Source organism: Rousettus aegyptiacus, unplaced genomic scaffold (genome assembly GCF_014176215.1).
Source record: "Rousettus aegyptiacus isolate mRouAeg1 unplaced genomic scaffold, mRouAeg1.p scaffold_m13_p_8, whole genome shotgun sequence".
Lineage (NCBI taxonomy): Eukaryota > Metazoa > Chordata > Mammalia > Chiroptera > Pteropodidae > Rousettus > Rousettus aegyptiacus.
Genome location: NW_023416311.1, coordinates 16,795,686 through 16,818,442, shown reverse-complemented (window position 1 = coordinate 16,818,442; position 22,757 = coordinate 16,795,686). Strand labels below are relative to the sequence as shown.

Sequence of the window (22,757 nt, the reverse complement as noted above, 5' to 3'; positions counted from 1 at the left end):
TGCCACCAACAAGGGAGTGGTACCCATGCTCCTCAGAGAGCGAGAACAGGGTCTGGCCTGAGGATACGGTGGTAGCAGGTCAGGCCACTCTGCCTTCTGAGACCAAAGAGGGCAAAATAAAGAGTGGCTGTGGGACCCGAGATGTAGGAGAATTTTATACCTGCACCTATTTCAGCACTGTTTACCATCCTACCCGCAAAGGGCACTGTTTAGGGCTCCCTTATGTGTGACTGCAAATGAAGGCAGCCAGGATCCCCAGGACCAAATTCTCTGAGCTTAGCCTGTAGAGGAGCTAGCAGTGACCTGACTGTACAACCTCCAGTTGTTCCATGTCATGAAGAGGACCCTGTGGCCTCCCACAAAGACCCAGGTGAGTGCATGCTCACAAAGCACAGCAGGCGTGATCAGGGGAAAGACAACCTTTCCTCTCCAGAAAAATAGTAATGACCACTTGCCCTCCCAGCCCCTGGTCACACAGCAGGGTCATGTGGAAGGAAGTGGAAGGAAGAAGCCAGTAAGGCCAGTGGGTACCCAGCAAGGCTCTATGTGTGAACCTAGGCCTTGGGAGCTCCGCCCCAAAGCGGAGCCATGGCACCTAGAGAGGCTCTGAAAGGCCCTGCTCTCCCTGATAGCCCTGTACCTCTGCTTCGAGGGCAACTTGCTGGCTCTCTTCTCTTCCTCTTCCAGACGCCTTCGGGCCTCCTCCAGCTGGGTCAGAGGGTTGGGGGCTGGGTTGGGTGGCATTGTGGGGTCTTGGATGAAGAGATGAGAGGGCTGGACGGAGTTCCGGAGCTGAGCGCTGACCCAGGGGTGTACAGTCCCAGGACGCTCAATGGACAAGGGCCTGGAGCTCTCATGGGCCTGCTGTTTCTTCACCCCAGAAGACCTTTGGGAGCAAAAGAATAGACATGGCAGCACCTAAACACCCAGGGCCACAGGCAGGCATCAGGAGCTAGGCAGCAGTGGGCAGAGGCCGTGTGTGGCACTGACTCCTGGACACCTGGGGAAGGAGTGCTTTTGTGTCCCTGGCCATCAGAAGCCATGTGAACTTGAGCAATTTCCTCCTACCTCACATGACACAAACATTCCTTTCTTATGCACCTTTTTAAACTAATTTTTAACAATTTTATTAAAATATAAACCATATTCTATACAGAGACTTTTTTAAAAAAAGCTTTTACTGTTTTAAAAAGTTTTAATATTAAAATAAATGCTCTTAGTGAAAAAACTGAAATATGTTAGAAATTCAAAGAAAAAATAATCTATGATATCACAATTTAGAAATAACCACTCTCAGAATATTGATTTCCTTCTCCATTAAAAATAATTAACACACTAGGCAAAATTCTAAATATAATTTTTCCTAATTTTCCCCCCTTGATGTGGTGTGAAGCCTCTTTGCTGTTAAACATTAAGAATGTGCTTCATGCCTGTGTCACACGACATTTCTCGACCACTGGATGGAGTTCAAGTGATAATGTCAGCCTCTCTCAGCTATAGCTGAGGGGGTCTCAGCACCAGGAGCAGAAATGACAGAACTCAAGAGAACCCCCTTGGAAGTGGGTTGGTCCAGTGCTCTCATGATACCAAAACTGCCCAAAGAAAGGTACCCTGAGAGAGGTAGGCTCCTCATCCTAAAAAGTCCTATGAGGCCAGCCCCAGGGAGACCTTGGCCCCCATCTCCCCACCCATCAACCTCCCCAGCCTCCTATATCCCCATCTCCCCAACCTTCTCATCTTTCTGCATCTCTCATTTCCTGTCCTCCACCCCTCCACCTCCCTGCCCTCAGACCCCCCAGCCCATTTGCCTTATGTAAGAACACCAAAGGCAGAGGCCCCACGGCCCCCAGACTCTAAGGAAGCCAGGAAGGCCTGGTGAAGACACTAAAGGCCATAATTTAAAATAGCTCATCTGACGGCAGGAGCCTCCGGAACCTGGGAGATTATTTTTAGAGGTGCCTCTTATGCTTTAGCCACAGAACCCACTGTTTGGGGTGGGAGAACCAGCCGGAACAGATCCTTTCCTGGCAAAAACTCACAGGAGAGAAATCCAGGTATGTCAAGAATCTACCTCACTCCAACCAGAGAAGGAGAGAGGACCCTTGAGAAGCCCCCTTACTAGAACAGGCTTTGTGGCCAAAAAAGGTCTGGATGCTGGGGGAAGGCTCATTCCCAAAGTCAAGCTCACCTGCCTCACACACACATTCGGCCCTTTCCAACGATGGGCAAACCCCACCAGTCCTGGACCTGAGGTTCCTGGGTATCACTAGCATCTGGCCAAGCCCTATCTAAGCCAGTTCTGTGCACCCTACAATGGACCGACCCATGTAGGGTAATCCAGAGCTCAGAGGGATGCAGACTAAACAAGACCCTTCCCCCTCCCACAACTGAGGGGAGACCAGGTGCAAACACAGGTTTCTCCCACAGCCCTGACTGGAGTGGCAGTTAGGTGCCTGCCTCACTTCCCTGGTGCCTTAGATCATTCTCACACGGAGGTGCCACTGCCCCAGAAATAACCTTGTGAGAGCTCTGTGACAGCAAGCCCCTTCCTGGGGCAGCAGCAAGAGGAGCTCACAGAGGCATAGTGACTTCATACTGATCTCACCAGTGGGCACTCCTGCCCAGGACACTGACACTGCATCCAGGACCCCGCCCCATCACAGGCCCCCACGGAGCAGGCAGCGACAAGCTCACGCTGCAATGGGTTGGACATGATTCCTTTCAATTCTTGCTTCCACTGTACATGGTTTGCAGTAAGACAGTGGGTGGGGCCATGCCACACCATGAAGGACACTGGCAAAGCAGCTCTAAAGGCTTGCCAGCTGGTTGTGCACACCTGTGCCCACACCCCCAGGACACCAGGTGCCACTTACCCGTGGCCGGCTTTTCTGTGCCTACTGATCTCTTTCTCCCCCTCAATGATCCACTGCATGATCTTCTGATTCTTCTCTGCATCCTCTGAGGGGCCTGGCACCTCGGTGCTGGCACTCTTCCCAGACTCGGCTTTCTTAGCATTTCTTTTGGAAGTCGTGCCGGCCTTCCCGCTGCAAAAGCAAGACCTGGGAGTCACCCACTGACTTTACCTGGCTCGTCACTGAACGGCTGGCCACCTGTGCTCCAAACCCTGCATGACTCCCTGAACATGAAGGCCTTTGACCAAGTGGTGTGTTCTAGCGGCCTCTGACCCAGCTCTGTGGGGTTGTCTGGAGTTTGTTTCAGGTGACTCCATGGCAGGAAGTGAAGGAAGGAGTCCAGGAGGCACTGACTGGGAAGGCTAGAGCCACAGGGCAGCTGTGGCACTTGTATTCTGTCCTCTCAGCCCAGGTCGCCTGCCTGGGTGAGGTACCAAGGGCCCAGCCAGTCCTCACCCAGACGCCTCCCTTAGAAATGGTTCTCTAGCCGACTACACTTCAAGAATGGAGCTTTAGCCAGCTCAGCACCCCAGGTGGAGGCCTGGGATCTGAGCTCCTAGAAACCACATGCCCGTAGTGTCTGTAGCTGACCTTGTTTTAAAGACTTTTAAAGGGGAATTTTGGCCTAGAAAACCCAAACGGAATACACAGGAGACACGGCTTTTCACTGTGACCCCTTCCTCCCTGGGAAGACACCCATGTTCTTCATGGACACAAGCCACAAGACAAAGGATCCACAGCCCTGAACCCAAAATGCAGCTTGGGCGACCACAGACACTCACCTGTAGGCCAGGCTGTCGCTGGCATTGGGAGCAGTGCCCACACTCTCCAAGTGGCTTCGGGGCTTGGCCACATGGCTGTGCAGCTCTAGACCCCACGTGAAGCTGCTCTGGACCCGGCGGGCAGCCTCGCTCTCGGCCTGCTCCTTGGGCCTGGCCACACCGTGGTGGCTGTGATGGTGGCTGTGCCTGTGGATGTGCAGGCCGGCTGCCTCGAGCTTCACACCTGACTTGGGTGCATGCTTACCATGCCCCAGGGCTGTGCCCCCCAGCACCCCTGACATTTTGGGCACGTGCGCGCTGTCAGGGGAGCGGTGGCCTGGCCCTGGTGACTGGCAGCCGGGAGTCCTCATGACCCGTTGCACATGTTCATCCAGGATACTCTCAGGGTTTTCCTCATGTGCATCTCGCAGCCCCACACAGCCCACATCTGAATAGCGGGGTGGGAAGTGGTGCCAGGCCGGGGCTGAAGGCAGCTTGTGACTGGCCCCTGGTGGGGCAGAGGAAACATCGCCGTCCTCGCCTTCTTCCTCCTGTAGGGACAAGGCTGCATGTCACCTCGGCACCAGATGCACCAAGGAAACCTCACACTTGGGGAAACAAATAAATGACCACCAAAGAAACAGGAAGCCTGGCCATGCTGCGTGCTGGGGATCAGGAGCCCTGAGCCTAGGATGAGGCAGAGCCATGGGAGGTGCCAAAAGTGCTGCCTGACTCTTGGACAGCTCCTTTTCTGTCCCTGATGATCTCTGAGAGTTGGTGGCTCTCAGCAGACTGTGCTATAGGACAGGGCACAGATGGGATGAGGACAGGGAGCTGTTCAAGTATGCAAGGACAAGCGACCGCTATGCACCAATGATTCAGGGAACACAACACCAGTGATAGTCCAGACCATAGAGAAAACTAAACTCTGTACTGGTTTAGCTTTCTTTTATGTTTCTCAATAAAGATTTTGTTTAATTTCAGTTAAATTTTCCTATTCCTCAATTTTACTGTTATTTTCCAAGGAAATATCACCCTTGTACAAAAGAGTTCTTGGTTTTTATTTATCTCACTATGTGTTTCTTGACAAATTCTAATATGAAATTAACTGAATTTCATTCGATTCTTTAAGTTAACATAACTATATCTGTAAACATAAACATTTGATCACTTTAACTCCAAAAGATACATCTCATATTTATTTTCTCATCTTGGTGAATTACCCAAATCAGAATAATGTTGAGTAAATTTGGTAATAACTGAAAAAGCAGGTAATTAAGCTACCCCTGAACTTTTAATATAAACAGACTACAAGAAGTTTCTCACTAATGCAAAATGCTGTTAGAAGAGGCATCAGCTATGGGCACCTTGATCAGTGTTCAGGGTAGAAAAAGGCACTGAAGAAGAAGGTGAGAGAAGGGGATGGACAGACAGGGTGAAAGTGCACCCACTTCTGGGCGCGGCTTGGAACCACCTCAGCAGAGACTCAGATCCTGGGCTCTCACATCCATCCCATGTTCCCATCCTGACCCCTTTGCATTTCAGGACTGAGGGACCAGGGACTCCGAGACTCTTCGCTGGGTGGGGGGAATCTTCAGAGTACTGAAAGTCTTTAAGCCATTTATCCCCTAAGCCAGGAGCCAGCAGGAGGGAACCTTTGAATCCCCGAGAAGTGGTGGTGGGCAAACCTTGGGCTGAGATTCAGTTGTTCTTAATAGCTCTGCATATGTAGGAATTCAATTTTAGGATTTTGAAATATTACAGATTTATGTAACTGTTCAGCTAATAATTTTCTTCTTTGCTTTTATCTTCAAAATTTTATAATGAAAGTTAAGTTATTTAAAAATTCCACAGTTATTCCTTTTAGAAAAGGACTATCATTTATAGTAAGATTTACTTAGATTACAAAATTATAAACAATAACTAAGATTGCACTGCCAGCTGCTGGGCAGAATGCCACACATGAGGACTGAGGGACTCCTGTGGGAGCAAACCTGCTGGAGCAGCTGCAGGCCTAAGCATGTGACCTGGAGTCCTGGTACTCATGTCTAGAGACCATCACAGGCCACTGAATGCGGCTGGTCACCTGAGCTTGAAAAGCTGTGTGCTTGCCACCTAGTTCTTGAATTGATAATGGAGAAATACAAGAGGCTGTTCATTTGAACATTTCTGTCAAAGAACACCATTGGATCTTTGCAGCTGGGTCCAGCCCCTCTTCTAAGAGCTGGTGGTGTCTCTAGGCATAACTACCATGCACCTGCCAGGGACGCCACAAAGAGAAAATCATCTAAAACTCAGACATCAGAAAGACATACTGAATACCCCACAGCCACGGCTGCCTTCACAATGTCTCACCCAAAATGCTGACCTGCCAGCACCACAAGCATGCCCAGCCACTGAGCCAAGATGAAAAACTTGACAGAACAATTACAATAGCTCAATTCTATAGCAGAAAGGTAATAAATTCTATCTTTCTTAGGCTTCTTTTACAAAATGTTACACACATTATTTCATGAGCACATTTGTTTTAAGGGTTGTTAACCGTGACATGCTCAGGGCAACCCTCACACGGAGAGCCGATGTCCATGGAAATGCTGTGCTAAACAAACGAAGAGGTCAGCTTTGTCATAACATGCAAACTGGGAGTTAGCTCCTGCTAAAATATTCCATAGTTCATGGTGACTCTGTTCCCTGTATTTGTTTGTCCAGAGAAGGCTTTTAGAATGTGGAAAATATGCTCTTAACTACTCCTTCAGTTAGTCAATCAGACCCCTGACAGACCCGGAGAAACAGCTGACCTTGGTGAATGCACACCCAGTGTCTTCAGCTCTCACCAGATGGCTTGACTGTGACCAGACTCCTGAGAGCCACTTCCTCCAGATCAACAAAGTCTTATGCTTGTCCTCACTAACATGCAGCATGGTGGGTACCCTGTTAAGTGCCCCTGGGCAGATCACTGAAGCATAGCGACTGTCGGGAAGATAGCTGGTCAGCTTCCCCAAACTGGCACCTGCTCTGCCCACGTGAGGGTTGCCCAATCACCATGAAGGGAGAGGATGCTGGTAAGAAAATTTTATGTGTGTGTGCACAGCGCTTAAAAACACTTTCATGCAAATTCCTTCCTGGAGAGTACCTCCATCTGGTTATTTATCTCACTCTCAGGTCTGCTTTCCTGGTACCCGCCATGATCCCAGGTACTGACATGCTATTTGAAATCTGCCTGCTGTCTTGACATGAAGGAAAGATAGGGGGAGCCAGGCCCCTTGGTTGGAAGCTGGGTGTCATGAAAGGGATCTCTAGAACCCAGGATGGCAGTTGCAGGATATAGCCAGCAGGACGGACTCCCTGCATAAGATGTCAGGGTGGGAAGAAAAGGAGACTGCCAGGTGTGATCATCTGCCGTGCTCTGCCTTTACACTTCCGGCAGTGTCTCCAGACTTCAGGTGCACACAACTCACCTGGGGACATGTAAAGTAAGACAGCAGGCCCTTCCCGAAGGGTTCTAATAGGGTCTGAGAAGAGCTCGATTTCCATATTTTAAATTGGAGCATCAGTGATTGGATGGAGAAATAATTCAAGAAACATGACATTTTTGAGTTTCAAGTACTGGGCATAAAATATTGAGAAGAGAAGGGAAGACACCAACTTACTTGACAGTGACCATTCCAGCAGAGAATTCCTACCTGCTAAGAGAAAAGCAAAGGCCTGTCTGCCAGTGACACCGAGACCCACAGCATTCAGGAAGGACTGCGTTCAGTGACCTCAGTGAATAAAGTTCAATAAGCTAGAAAGTACAAAGCGCATGGGGAAAGCCTTGCTCCAAGAGCACGCTTGTTACCGATGTCTCGGCACTGAGGCCCCTGAATGCATGTGGAAATGAATCTTACAGAATGACACCCACAACGAAAGCAAGGTATCTCTTCAGCAGTTACAGGCAGAAAAGTATTAAAGCAAATGAATTAAAAATATTATGAAATCTCTTAGCACTCAACATTTCATCAGGTGAGGCTACAGGTCAGAAGACAAGATAAACAGAAGCCTACAGCCAAACTTAAAGCCACTCTACACTCTCAGGTGGTAAGTGTGAGCTCTGGTCCCTCCTGCCATACGCATGCTCTGCTCTGTACACATGCCCATGGCCCAGGACCCAGCAGTGCTCATGAGGGGCCTCCATCTATCAGCACACAAGGGAAATTTCAGCTCTGCATGCCAAAGGGGCATGCAGGATGTCGGGGACTTGGCCAGAGAGAGAGGCATGCTCACATGTGGGGTTAGATGTTCAGCTCGGAGGGGCTCAGCAGAGAGGAATGAGCCTGCGGCAGGCATGGAGGGGAGGATAGTAGGAAAGAGACTGGGCCTGGGGTGAACAGAGAGGCTGGTAAGTCTATACTTAGGACATGTCCGAACACCAAGCTGAGCCATTGTTGCCTCAGTGTGACAACTACTTCAGGGACAAATGCTGAGAATTGTTAGCTTCCCTCTTAACTATCTTCCCACAATGGGTTAGAACAGGAATTCCAACCCCAGCATCCCAGGGCCACTGCTCTGACATGTGCTTGCTGCTCCTTAGGCTGTGGCTCAGTGCCCCGTCCACAAGGACCTTCTCCCCAAGAGACAGCCCAGGCTGGGAACAAAGGGTGAGTGGCTTCAGAGGAGGCAGGTATCATAAGAGGTGTACCCTGCCCAGTCACCAAGATGGGTCAAAGCATGGCAGGAACCAGCATGTGGTCAAGTAGGGAGAAGGGGGCTCTGGGAGACCCTGGAGGAAGCCCCTTGGGGCCTGAAGCTGTAATAAAATAACTCAGAGACCGAGATATGCATGGCGTCCTTAACTCAGACCTACTCACCATCCGCACACGCTTCAGCCGCTCCTCCAGCTTCTCCTCAGCCTCCCGTGTCCGCTGCACAGCCTCCAGGCGGTGGATGAGCTCTGCGGCAAACTTCTGGGGCTCCACACGGATTTCCTTTGGCATTCGGTAAGTACGCTACAAGGAGACACCCCTGATTAGCCAGCCACACACAGCTTCGAACTACCATCCTCTGTGCCAAGGTGGGGCTCAAGAACTTTTGGAGTAAGACAAAATAACATCTGAAATCTGCATTTTATTTTAAAGTGTTTACTTTGCCCCCTTTCATTTGGGAATCGACGTCCTTTTCTTATCAAACTAAATCTCTCCCTCACCCAGCAATGATTCAGAGGTGAGAATGGAGCACTAACTCCCACTGCCACAAAACCAGAGACACTGACTGAGCAAGGTAGATCTTGGTTTCCTGGGGTCAGGTCATCAGGGCAGGGGCCAGCAGGGTTCTGTGAGTGTGCCCTATACAGAGGGCCTCCCAGCCTGACCCAAAGAAGGTGTTTTACACGACTGGCCAGCCTGAGATCCAGTGAGGTCTGGGATCTGAGCAGCTAGAGCTGAAAAGACCACTGAGGAGGGAGAGGTGGGAGACAACCCACAACATGCTTGCAGGACCAACCTGTTCCCTGCAGTGCCTACCATGTACACAAGAGGGCAGCAGCTCCTGGTGCTTAGGTATGCACAGACCAGGCTCCATCACAGGAATGGGGGACACAAAATTCAGGACACAAGAAAAAATCAAGGGAAAGGTAGGACCATGGAGGACTTTACTTTTCAGAGAATAAAATTCTGCAATGTATTTCATAGGGAAACATCATATAACTTTTTTGGGGGGAGGGTAGCTTTATTTTGAATTTCAAATTCAAGACTGTTGCAAGAATAGCACAAGAACCCCTGTCTAACCTTTACCCAGATCCCTCAACCACTGACATTTCTCTCACACTGTCATTCTTTCTCACATACACATATACAATGCACATGTGAGCATACACAGACACAAACACACCCTTCTCTGAGCTGGTCAAGAAAAAGGGAGTAAACACATGATGCCTGTTTACTCTTAAATGTTTTAGAGTGTATTTAAGAAAAACCAAGGGTATTCTTGTAACTACTACAGGTCAATTATCAAAAAAAAAAAAAAAAAAAAATCCTGATCTTTTTTATCTAATTAGCAGATTTTATTCCAATTTCATCAGCTGTCCCAATAATGTCCTTTACATAAAACATGTTTTAAAAATCTAAGCCACCAAGGTCTAAGTGAGGGAGGCCCTGGAGGGGCCTCGAATGAGGCAGGAGGGCAGACGATGAAGGAAGAAGGTAGCCTAGGGACAAAGTGGCACACAGAACTCCTCTCTGACCTCTGTGGGTGAAGAGTGGCTGTTTGGAACCCTAGCCTTCATACGTGGAGTCAGATGAGGAGGGAAGACTTGGAGTGAAGGAAAGGCCTGCGTTTTGCATTTCTTTCATCACATTCATTCCTAAGTAATTTTTCTTTTTGATGGTACTAAGAATGGAATTGTTCTCTTAAGTTTATTTTTAGGTTGTTCACTGCTTCACTATAGGTGTAGAAAATATAATTAGTTGATTTTTGTATACTGATCTTGTATCATAATCCTTTCTATATGTTGCTGGATTCAATTTGCTAGTATTCTGTTGAGGGTTTTGCTTCTACTTTTCTTTGTCCTTCTTTCCTTTGGTTTATTACTCTATTTTCCTCCATACTCTAGGTATAGTTATGTCATTATATTTTAGTTTTCTTACTAATAAAGGTAAGTGTGCCCGTTAGTGGGCTCTGGCATGGTTTCGACTCTGCCTACCATTTCTCATTTATAAAAGAGAAATAAAGGCAGTACCTAATACCTCAGAAACTTTTAAGAATAGGTAAGAAAGTTACATAAAGAGCTCAAAAACAAACACGTGTGGCTGATGTTCATCACCATGGATTCAGAGATGGCCGCAGAAATGTCTGAGGGGCCCAGAGAGGGAAAGGAACTGAGGACAAACCCAGGACACAGACCGATGCTTCAGGGACAGTAAAAGTTGGTGTGGAAGACATGAGGGTGTCCAACACCAGGCAAGGGTTTATCCCGGAACTGAGGAAGCCAGGGACAAGGAGGGGCACTCAAGGCGTCCAGTGCTTCTAGAAGGTCTTGGGAGAGAAGCCTGGGAAAGAGGGTAGACATGGATGGTGAGCCTGAGAGGACTGGGCAGTGGGAAGATCCTGGAAGAAGTCTTTGTGGGTGGGGCGTCTGAACAGACAACAGAGGCCAGTTCTTGCGCAGGATGGCCCGACTTGGGCTGTGTTCTAATGACTTCCCTGGCAGGAGGCCCAGGGGGCACCAGGCTCTACTCACTTTCCTTGCAGGGGCAGTGTCCATCTATCTGTCCCATAACTGATGACAACGCCTGACCACTGACTCAAGAGAGCCTGCCAGGTCCTCTCCCAAAGTCACTTTTTCCCATTATGAGTAAATATTTTGTGAGGAGCTATCTGGGATGATGTAAATATCCTGTTCACCAAACTCTCAATTCATTCATCATGTCAGCGTGGATGCATGAATTCCAAATTTGCTGCCACTAATTCTGATGCTCCAGCTGTCTAGGCCTTGGCTGGCAAGAACCCCAGCAAGTGGCTTCTGTGTGCCCTTACTCCTTTAATTTCTGAGACACAGGATGCCCAGGCTCCTCCTCTACACCTCAACCCAGTCCCAGTGTTGAGTTTAAACCTCCACTGAGAAGAACTGAGAAGACACGCACATCACTGCAGGGCAAGGCAAAGATGGGTGCAGTCACCCCCTGCACTCAGTCCCAGACTTCTCCAGACAACACAAGTGTGGCTGAATGCTCCCCAGGAGGTCACCTACAACATGCATGTGCGTGTACACGTGTACACACACACATACACTCCATCCACAGCCTCTTCCACTTTTCCCTAAGCAGACACCAGATACCATCAGTGACTAGTTTAAGCCAAATCTGTCCCAAAGGTTGGCTGGAAGGCGACAAAATGTTTCATCATCCTTTTCTCAGAAAGACAAAACCAACACATCCTTTCTTCTCAACCATAAATAATCACTTTTCTTATTTGTAAATTAAAGTATCTGCAGAGACTCTAACCAAGGAATCCTGATTAAGAGTGGGTGTGTGCTATGATCCTAAGAAACAACCACTTTCCCTGCACAGAAACCACAAATGAGCAGCATGAGCTGCCCTCAGATGCTATAGACAACAACAGATTGGAACCTCTACTCAAAGCCTTTCTTATTGTTCCCTAAAAGTCCTTCCTGTTCAAAGTCAGTATGTCATGAATAAATAAACTCTTTGCAGGTGAAAACAGGCTGTGCTGGGCTCTGTGAACCCCCTAAGCAGAAACGCTATCATCTTTTTATTTTTATCCAAGAGGTGAAGCCGAGGCAGCTTTGAAGTCAGTATGCCCACATGGTGACTCCCGCCATTCAGCCACAGAAAGGCCGATGTCTCATTTCATCCTGAACAAGGCAGCACTCACAATAACTTGGAAGGGGGGCACCAAGAGGTAGCCAGGCTTTCTGACAGAGCCGCAGTCAGGGAGCTGTGCAGGGGCCAGGCCTGTGAGGAAGACTTAGAGCTGCTCTCCCACCTCAAGGAGAAGCACCTCGCTTGACACAATGGGAAAAGGTCGTATGGTGTGCACTGGGTAAAGGTGCTCCCTGCTCTTCTGAAATGACCATGCAAGCTGGGCTCTACAAGCCACCCTCACTGCCTCCTCCAGCCTGCAGGGCATGACCACATGTGACCATGTGCTACACCCAGATCTGAGCCAAGTTCACAGGAAGCCAGGCAGGTGCCTTTTCCACTGGCCAGTGCCACAGCGGCCCAGTCAGAATGGAGAAAGCAGATGTGCATGGGTCCGAGAGGACTGGTGAGGCCCAAACTCGGAGACAGGGAGGGTGAGGGCCATGCCGAGGAACTTACAGGAATGTGAGGTAGAGGCACCCGCCCGTTGACCTGGACGTTCTCCTGCATCTCCCGGCGGTGCTGCTTGCGGATCCTGTACGGTGGGATTCCATCCCTGCCCAGAGGAGAGAGACAGCTTGACATGAGCACACACAGAACAGCTTCACACAGCTTAGCTGTGTGGCTTTACCATGGGCAGGGCCTCCATGACCTGTTTTTCTAAGGCCTGATAACTAGGAAAGGTTTTTATATTTTTAAAGTGGCGGGCTCCTGTGTGATGAAACCTGCACATGGCCGCAAAGCCTAAAATATTTACTACTGGTCCTTTATGGAAAACATTTCCTGATCCCTACTTTGTCACCTAGGTAGGATGCAGTGTGCCTACCTGGTGTGCTCTAAACAGACAAGAAATATTTGAGGGCTGCAAAACAAGCAGCCAAAACAATCTAGATCCCATTGAAAGAGATTTTCAAGATTCTATTACTCTGCTTTCTTCCAGGATAAATTGGGCAAGCAGTACAATCTCTCTGAGGTGAATGCTCAAATTAGCTTTCTTGACATAAGTTTTAGCTATGAACCCTTTTGAAGATTACGATAAAGATATAAATTAAATTATATGTTATCTTTAAGATAAGTAAATGCACTTACTCAAGATAGACGTCAGATTTAACACATAATTCACTACACATGGGCAATCCTTAAAAACTCTCTAGTCCTCTCCCAGCCATTTAAAAGCTACCCTGGAAAGCACAGCGGCCACCAGGAGCCAGCATATGCGAAAGACCAGCCAAAGCAGGATGACTAGAATGGCTTCTCTGGGTCTCTACTTCCTTCCCACTGAAGGAGCCCAAGACGGGCCTCCTTGCTCTCCAGAGCGTGCAGTAAACACCTATGTGGGATCCTGACCCCTCCTGACTCCTTCCCAGGCACCACCCACTGGGGAGGGTGTACTGTCGGTGCAGCGCTACTCTTACTAGACAAACGTGCAGATGTAAACATGCAGCCGTGATGGTTCTGATCTCACTTTAACTCCTAGACGACCTAGTGAAGCCACCACCTTGCCCCTAAGTGCCCAACACACAGCATTTGGTGTGTCCTGGCCCCCGTGCCAGGCAGCTGCACACCCACCAGCTCAGTGGCTTCATGAGCAAGCAGGGCTGCAACATTCTCCCAGGGCTGGGTGGAAGGGGCATGTGTTGATTCAAAGCAGGGTAGAGAGAGGCTGTGATAGGTTCTCCTTCCTGTCACTGCCTTGGTGTACCTGGCTGTCAGAGCACCAGCTAGGTCCTGCAGTGCAGTTTGCTCAGGGATCCAGTGGGGGGCGGGCACTCAAGAGGATAGGTGTTAAGGAAAGAGTGAGTCAAAAGCATTTAAATGTCTTTACATACCTCTAGGGTTTTGTTCAGATGTCCTGAGCTAGCAACTAGTGTGTTTCTCATATACATTAATGGGGCACTTAAAAATTCCACTCTCCATGCCTCTACAGATTTGGCACTGCCCTTAGACACCTGAGTTCAAAGTCCATGAACTACTAAGCTAGTCCATTGTTCTCGTCTTGTGGTTGAGATGCTGAGTACAGCTGCCCTCAATAGAAATAATTTATATAAAACACACGATCCTATTTTTTTTTTTGCCTCTGATGTATATTCAAATGTCACAATTGTAAATTCCAAATTCTTGACTATTCCTGCATTTCTGACTCTCAGTATAAACCGAGATGAAGAGAATATCAGAGAAAAAAAATATTTTAAAAAATTTAAATCTTCCCTTTAGCCAACATATTTTTTGGGAGAGAATTAAGAGACTTTTCCAGAAAATTGAAAATTGTGTGAGATTAACTTTCATTGTAGTAACAGAGTTCTGGGGGAAGAGGAAAACCACATGCTGCAAATGTACCATCTCGTGCTGCCAGCTGCCTGTGGGGGTCTGCAGGGCTGCAGCTCACTGTAACTGTTTTACATGGTACTTTATATTCATGGCAGGTATTGTTTGGAACTCCAGTAATTTCAAATAAGAAATTGCTAAAAACATGTCAACATTTTATCTTAAAGATTCAAAATAAAGGAGATAAAAATGGTCTTTGAGAAATACTACATCCACAGAAGCTCAACCTGAAGGGGCAGATCTATCGGGTAATGTCACCACATGGTTGTCAAAGGGGAAGAGAGAAAGAGCCCAACACTTGCAATGACGGGGACTGGCTAAATCTGGTTCAGAAACAGCTTGTGATGACATATCCTGCACACTAAAATTCAGGTGTCAGAAGAATGAATAAAGACACCGGCAAATGAAAGGCACAGGCTATAAAGATGGCACATCAAGTGAGACTACAGTTTAAAAACATGTGTTCACCTACAAAAAGATGAGTTTAGAAGCCCTTATTTTTTTTCTTATTTAAATCTGACTCTTCAGACTTTTCATATGAAGAAACAAGCTGGATAGGGAAGAAGTCTCCCTGAGATCAGCTGACAGCTACTGCCCCTGCCTGGCTGAAGTCCTGGCCATGCCCCCATGAGGTCTCAGTCTCATGGGGAAAGGATGCCTGCAGACAGTGGTCCAGCAGACTCACAGCTGCTCTCTGTCGCAGTCAAGGGATTCCTAGTCCTGACACCGGAGGGCGCCCGGGAATCAGCCCCCAGCCCTGGGCCCCTGACCCTAGGCAGAAACTTTCCATCAGTGCTGGTCAGATGATGAATGGCAAACGGACCAAAAGCAAGGCGAAGGCAACAAGGCAAAGACCCCAAATGACCTCAGCAATGCCCTGATCTAGTAAGAGAGTGTTTGACACTCTCAAGTTTCTAATGTGCACTTGGGTCTCAATAAGCTACCTACCAAAGCGAAGGAGGTAGTGTCAGAAAACACTTTCCCACAAAGAGAGGGCTTCCCTGGAGGGGACGATGAAAGATCTGCTGTCACCACTGAGGGGCACCAAGGCTCAATGTGGCTCTGTGTGGTCACAGAGACCCCTTGGACACATGCAGCCCGGGAGGTGGTCCCTGAAACATCTGGCCCTGGGCCAGCACAGAACCAGCTGCACCAATTTGCCCTCTTACTCCCATCTCCCTGTCCCACAATGGTGAGTAAATAACAGGTACTCTCACCTGTAAGACAATGTCTAAATTTTAAAAAGTGACAAGTTACAGAACAGCGTTGAAAAGAAACACTGTTAAAAAGTGCAGCTTTTCAGGGATGGCGCCAGGGTCACCCCTGCCTGGGCAGGCAGCTGTCCTGCTTGGCTACAAAACAGTGCTGATCTTTAAAGTGAACCTCCATACTATAAAAACTAAAGAGAAAATCAGAACCAAAGTGCTCTAGCCCAGACAGCTCTGGAATTTATTCCAACGTTGCCCACGGTTTCCCCTTTCAAAAGTTCTCGTAGCCTTGGCCTTGGAGAAAAGCAAGTAACACAAAACTCGGTTCTCGTTTGTGCTATGATTTTTAACAATACTTCCTACAACACAGCTGGTCTGTATGTCAGATGCACTAACATCAAGTTGGGGGGAGTCCCATGAATCCCCTTCTATGAAGACAAAGCCCCAGCTGGGGCTGGCACAGGCTGATGGGCTCCACAGAGCTACATTTGGCCAGGCAGGGGGGACTTACACGCTGCTGTCGGTGAGGGACAGGCTGTCGGCATCACTGGACAGGCTCTGCTGCTCACTGTCATTGGTGCTAGTGGCCGGGGCGAGGGCATAGCCAGAGTTGACGTAGTAGGGATTGACGGGCTCCCGCCAGGGCCCATACCTGCAAACAAGAAGGGTACGTCAGCAGCAGCACAACGACGTCCTCTCATATTAATCCACATTTTCAGAATCATCTGGATATCCTCATAAATGAACTACAAATGCAAACAATTCAGTAAAAAAAGCAGAAAGGGCTAGAATCTTCATCCTGCCTCTCATGCCCCTCTCTTCCTAGAGGGATCAGTTAGACTCTTAGCATCTTCCAGATCTTTCCCCTGCATTTAGGCAGACGTGTGAGTGAACAAAGAATATCATTTGGGTTTGCGTTTTTATATACATAACTAGAAACGGGACGTGGCTGTTCTGTTCTTTTTTCTAAAGAACAGACTTATTTACTGCAAAGCACACCCAAACTCCCGAGTGTTGCAGTGGCAGCATCAACCCTGGTGCCTACTATCTCACGTGGTTCTCACAACAGCCTGATGACACAGTAGCCTATGACCTCTTCGTGGGGTCATAGAGCCAGCCACGACTCCTGTACACGAGTCTGAGAACTGCCACAGAATGGAATGAGGAGGATGGCGGGGGAAGACAGGTGTGGGTTTAAGAAAGGCTGTCGTGCTCCCCTCCGGTCACTTCCTACCAGTAGTGACTGTGTACATGCTCCCTGCGTGGGATTCACCTCCACTTGTCTCATGATTAACCAGAGAATAACATTTCATTTTAGTTTGCATTTCCTTGATTAATAGTCAGGCTGGCAGTTTTGCGTGTCATTTAAATTCCTTACTCTGGAAATTATCTGTTCATGCCTTTTGTCCATTTTCCATTGTGCTGTTTGAGTTTCTTAGTGATTTACATAAGTTTTTAAATATTCTTACTATTAACCTCTGGTTATATATGCAAAAAATATTTTTTCCTTAAATGTCACTTTTTAAAAAAACTTTACGCTGATTTTGGTCACACAGAAGTCTTTTATTTTTATGACATCACATATGCCAATTTCTTATAGATTTTTTTTTCTATCTTACATAGGCAAGCCTTTCTTATTCCAAGATTTAAATATATTTTCGAATGCTTCAATAATTTTAATTTAGACCTTTAACTTAAATGCATGTGTGTAAAATCTACCTTGCTGTCTTGCATCAAATGGAAAGCCAGTTGTTAGCACTAAACACTGAATAATCATCTTGCTCTTAATGGTTTTAATGCCATTCTGCATCATACCTAAACTTCCCTCCACACAAGTATCTATTCTGGCATCTACACCGTTCCACTGATCAAGCTACAAGTCAGCTTTCTTGACCCCTTACTGATGTGCCACAGTGGCGTATCCTGACACCACCTCCTCTTCCCAAAGACTGCTCTTGAATGCCACACCTGTTAGGTCTCCAAAGGTCATACTGAAAGTGAGAAAAGCACTAAAGTTCTCTGAAGGCCCTGATGCCTATGTAGGAGGGCTGAGGTTCCCACGCTGAATGCTCAGCAATGTGCATACTTGGTCCCAGTCACAGCCCTCAGAGCCCCAGCCTCACTTCTGATTAGAATTGCTGCTGACGACAGTACTCAAGTACTCTCTGTACTCATGAACGACAGCTTGCACTGACTGCCAGGACCGGGGATGTGTCCCTGGTGTGGAAAGGGGAGACTAGACTGTTTCTAGGAGTGAATGCCTTGTGGACATCCACTGCTTGATGGACAAAACCTTCTGGAAGCCCTAATTCACGTCATGCACACACTTAGGAAAAGGTGCTTTAATAAGACAGCAGGACCAGGCACTTTGGTATCTTGGATACCCATCACCCAGGACGTGTGCGGTTGTGCTGGGCCAGGTCGCATGGCTGGAAGAGAAGCCCACAGAGCAGAGCCATCTCTCCTGGTGGCTTCAGCAGGAGCAACACGAAGCCCCAAACACTAAAACAGTGCCAACCATGGTCAGTGCTCCTCCTATTCCAGCCATCGAGGATATAGCAGTGGACAGTGACTCGGCTACACAGCTTACCCACTAGCTCAGGAAGCAGATGCTTGTTATTCTGGTGCCACAGAGGGGGAACAATGCCCAGAGGGGTTAGTCACTGTCCAACACCACACACAATCTTTCTGACCCACCCACTGCAGCCTGAGGGCATCTATGGAGCCCGCTAACATGTTCCTGCCAAATGAGAGCAGTGGCAGGGCTATGAAGGTTCTTGGGAATGTATCAGGTCCACAGGCTTACAGGAAGGATTGGGACACCTTCAGAGATGCGGCTGTCCATCCTTGGGTCCTGTCTGTTTATACTTTCTTGTCTAAATTATACCTTACACAGAGCAGACAAAATGGTGTGAGTCTGCAACGTCACATTTTTTAAGTACTATAAGCTATTATTTTTAAATGACACTGTTATTCTTCCGGTACTTAAAAAAATAAAAGTACCAATATCGTCACTATAACAACCACTGCACTGAAATCTAGATCACGGCTAAGGGTTGAACTGGTTTTCACATTCCGGTACATTTAAGGAATATTAAACGTTGCTAACTTTCTATAAACACTCATTTGGTCAAATAAACAAAAGAGAATTCAAATTAAATAGAAAAAGGCATCATAGCCCTCACAGCATAGAAACCCAAGCCCACAGATCACACTGATGAGTCCCCGCACACATGGACATACCTACCTTCACCTTCCCCCACTGAGCAGGAACCACCATTAGCAGAACCAAGTCTGACTTTGATGTGGCCTAAGACTGCCTGCCTTCCTCCTCTGACAGGTCCCAGGCGTGTCTTTCACACACATATAAAAATCTATCTTTAATGTAACATCTTAATTTTCTACAGCCTCCAGTGCAGAGCAAAGCCCATTATGTGCATGTTCTCCAAGTTCATAGGACAAAGGGAAAAAAGAAGAGAAAAGAGGAAGTACTCCCAGGTCACCTGTTTATCTTTTTAAACTTCCAGACAGTGAAGGTGGTTCTTGGGACAGGTTAGTGCTCTCTTCTTGCCATAGAAAACAGAGCCACTGGGCTAATGCAACAAAGAAAATTCTGGCCAATGCTGTATGAGAGGAAATGTCACGTGGGGGAATCCAGGACCAGAGGTAGGAGGGAGTGTGTGTGTATGCACATGTGTGTGCATGTGTGCTGGTGTGCATACACCCACACAGGTACAGACAAAGCAAACACAGCCAACTTCCCAAGTGGTGCATCTAGGAAAATATCCTTTGGAGCTTTCAAAGTCCCTGATGGGGTCTGCATAAACACCACCCTGAGGCCAACGTTCTGCCTTTATGTTGCCTGCTTTCTGACTATTTGCAGGACTCTGCTTTCCATCCTTTTACATTTAACCTTTCTATATTCTCTCTCTTTTGTGTCTTTGGTTAAGATCCAGTTTAACAGTTTTTTCTTTTAATTACATCACTTGGCCCAGCTGCATTTAGTGTGATTACTAGGAGTGGGGCCACCATCTTAACTTGCTTTGTCATGTCTGTTCTGTTTTCCTTTGTTCTTTCTTGCCTTCTTTTTGAATATTTTTTATGTTCCACCTCCTCCAATAAAGTAATCCCTCTACTATTCTTTTAGTGCTTCCCACAAAGATCACAATAGGTACCCTTGATGTATCAGAGTCCAAATAAGTGCATTTACCTCTTCACAAGCAGCACAATGTCAGAATCAACTCTATTCACCTCCCCTACACACTGATGTGCTATCAGTATCCTGTATTTTAATTCTTTGTATGTCTTAAACCCCACAGGACATTATTAATATTGTTTTACCTATTGACAGTCACCTAGAGTTATCCCCACAGGTGCCCTTTCTTCTTTGCATCCAGGAGTTTCTACCTAAGAGCTTTTTCTTTCTGCCTGAAGAACATCCTTAAGTGTCTTCTTTAGCAAGAGGCTGTTGGTGACGTTTTCTCAATGTTTGTTGGTCTGAAACAGTCTTTTTTTCCCCTTCATTCTTTTTTTAATTTTTATTTTTCAATTAGAGTTGACATTCAGTATTATTTTGTATTAGTTTCAGGTGACTTCCCCTTCACTCTTGAAGGACATTTTCACTGGATTGGAATTCTAGGTTGGTAGTTACTTTCTATTTCTCTGGAACCTGTGTGTTGCTGTTGAGAATGTAAAATGGTGCAGCCACTATAAAACGCAGTATGGCAGTTCCTAAAACTTAAAACAGAATTACCACATGATCCAGTAATTCCATATCTTGGTATGTGTTCAAAAGAATTGAAAGCAGGGTCTCAAAGAGACATTTGTACACCCAGGCACTTTGAAAATGTTACTTGTTGGCTTTTTCACCTTTTGCTCCTTGGATGGTGACGAGGAGCCAGCCCTGCCCGCCTACCTCACTGTGGCCGCTGGGGGCAGGTTCTCAGGCTAGTGGACAGCTCCTCCTACCTCCAGTGCTAAGATCAGAGCAACACATCACTCCCTTATCTGTAAGTCACAGAGGCTTTACTCTCACCACAGGCTGAGGGCAGCAGGCACTCCAACCCATACAATACTGGTCACTAATCCAAGGTCAAACTCAGATTTCCTCCAATATCCCATTAATGCCTTTAGAGCTATTTTTATTTTCCATAATCCAGGCCATAACTGTACATTGACTACCATGTGTCTTCAGTATCCTTTAACCTGGGCAGCTCCTCAGTCTTCACCCTTCTCGACCATGATGGTCTCAAGAGTCCAGGGCAGTTATTCTGTAGAACATCTCGTTTCCTTGCTGTGAGATTCATGGCAGACATTTTTGGCAGAAAGATGAAAGAAGTGATGCTATATCACATCGAGAAGGATTTCATGTTGGTTGGTCCCCACGTTGGTGGCAAACCAAGTGCCTGCCAAGTTTTTCTACTTATTATTTTTAATTTGTAATTAATAGGTAATTTGGGGGGAGATACTTTGAGATTATGTACATACTCTATTAACACCTAGTGAGTTCCTAATGTCACAATTTTAGTTGTACTTATTAGTTAGCATTCTACTCTAAGGTAGAATTTTCCACTGCCCACATTTTATTTATATCAGTGTCAACTCTTGGGTTTTTATTTACGCAGTAGCTTACAACCCATTCCTTTCATTTCTGCTCATACCTGAGCATGGTCTCATCAGTCTGAGCACACTCCCTCGCTCTCTGGCACAGGGGCCCATCTCTCTGGTACTCCCTGCCTCAGATCTGACAGATTTTCACCAAGAAGGTGTTTGTTAATTACATTACCTCACTCCCCATAGCTTTCTCTTTCTCATTTTTATCTCATTGTCTTGTATCCTTGAATGCATGATTATTTTTCACTTACTATCTAGTTATTCTGGATGGAGGGCCAAAAACTACATGTAAAATCTTTCTGAACTGACAGCCTAGGATGATGCTTTCTTCTCCAGCACATATGCATTTGACCCTGACTGTGGCTGGGACACTAGGAATCCCCAGTACTTTAATCTACTGTTAAGACCTGCAAGATTCTGGGCTTGGCTGCAGGCTCTTGCAGGGCCACTGCATTTTGAGTTCTTACCTCTCCCGGGGGTGGGGTAGAATCCCACCAGGCAGTTCAGGGCAAATCCCCTGCTGAGAATAACTAGAAATGTTGGGAACTATATTTTTTAAATCTGACTGGTCTTTGAAGCACTAACCAAGCAGGAAGGAATGGCAATCCCAGATAGAGAGAAGGTTCAGAACTAAAGGAGAAAAGCTGGAAAGTATGGCCGGCTCTGGGGCTCCAGGTAGGTAAGCAAGGACTGCTTGGCAGGAAGGTGTCCCACACTCAGGCTGGGATCTCACCAGATGGCCGGGTGTTCATTCAGTCTGTCTTCGCTGTGCTCTAAGACCCTCATGCACCAACACCCCCCAACCCTAGCCCCCCACCAGGGTCCCTGCCCTCTCACATACCTGAGGATACAGTCCTGTAGATCTCCACAGACCCGCATGCCCCCCCACCCCAATCTCAGGAGCTCTCATCACGCATCTCTAGCCATCTTGGTCCCAGGGACCCAAGTCAGACAAGAGGATGGAAATTTGTATACAGAACTGCTGGCTCTTGTGAAATCCTTCAGCTTTCTGGCATCCAGAGAGCAGTACCAAGGACGGGTATGTTTGTCAGAAGCCTGCTGTCAGCAAGACGTGAAAACCAGCCCTCAAAGCAGCACAGGCAAAAGGGGACTTGCCACAGAAGGCAGGTAGGTGGGTCTGGGGAGACGTAACAAGACTACAACCTGCCCCTTCATAAGCACTGGCCTCATTCTCGCATACCAGATCCTGTCCAAGACTAGAGTCCACACCTGACCTCAGTTAAGAGATCAGTCTCAGCCATGTTCCCACCATAGCACTCCTTTCCACACTCCTGTGTCCAAAGAAGGGGCTCCGGCACCAGAAGAGCAGGATACAGTCACTAGGCACTATCACCATAGACAATATCACCACTAACTTCAAGAAAGGTAAACCGAGAGGTGTGGCTTGGGTTCTGGCATCTGTTGTTCTGAACCCCAGAAGAACGGCACACGGCTTTCATCACTTAGGGGACAAGTTAAAATAGAAATAAACTATGCAAGAGAGTTGAATGTTGGCACACAGCAAAGAACCTGAGTGCACAGCCAGCCCACGAGGGCCAAATCCATCATACTCCGGACACTCTG

At 47.4% G+C, this 22,757-nt stretch overlaps 1 protein-coding gene across 2 annotated transcripts in view; it reads right to left on the bottom strand.

Moving 5' to 3' along the window:
- The window catches only part of AXIN1 (axin 1), a 54,836-nt gene that overhangs the window by 5,198 nt on the left and 26,881 nt on the right, over positions 1-22,757 (bottom strand). For both annotated transcript variants that reach the window (XM_016136733.2, XM_016136734.2), the window contains exons 3-8: positions 16,072-16,212; positions 12,487-12,583; positions 8,521-8,658; positions 3,695-4,224; positions 2,874-3,044; positions 641-886 (exon numbers count right to left, since the gene is read on the bottom strand). In XM_016136733.2, the coding sequence (XP_015992219.2) occupies positions 641-886; positions 2,874-3,044; positions 3,695-4,224; positions 8,521-8,658; positions 12,487-12,583; positions 16,072-16,212 (1,323 nt within the window). The remainder of the gene's footprint in view (positions 1-640; positions 887-2,873; positions 3,045-3,694; positions 4,225-8,520; positions 8,659-12,486; positions 12,584-16,071; positions 16,213-22,757) is intronic.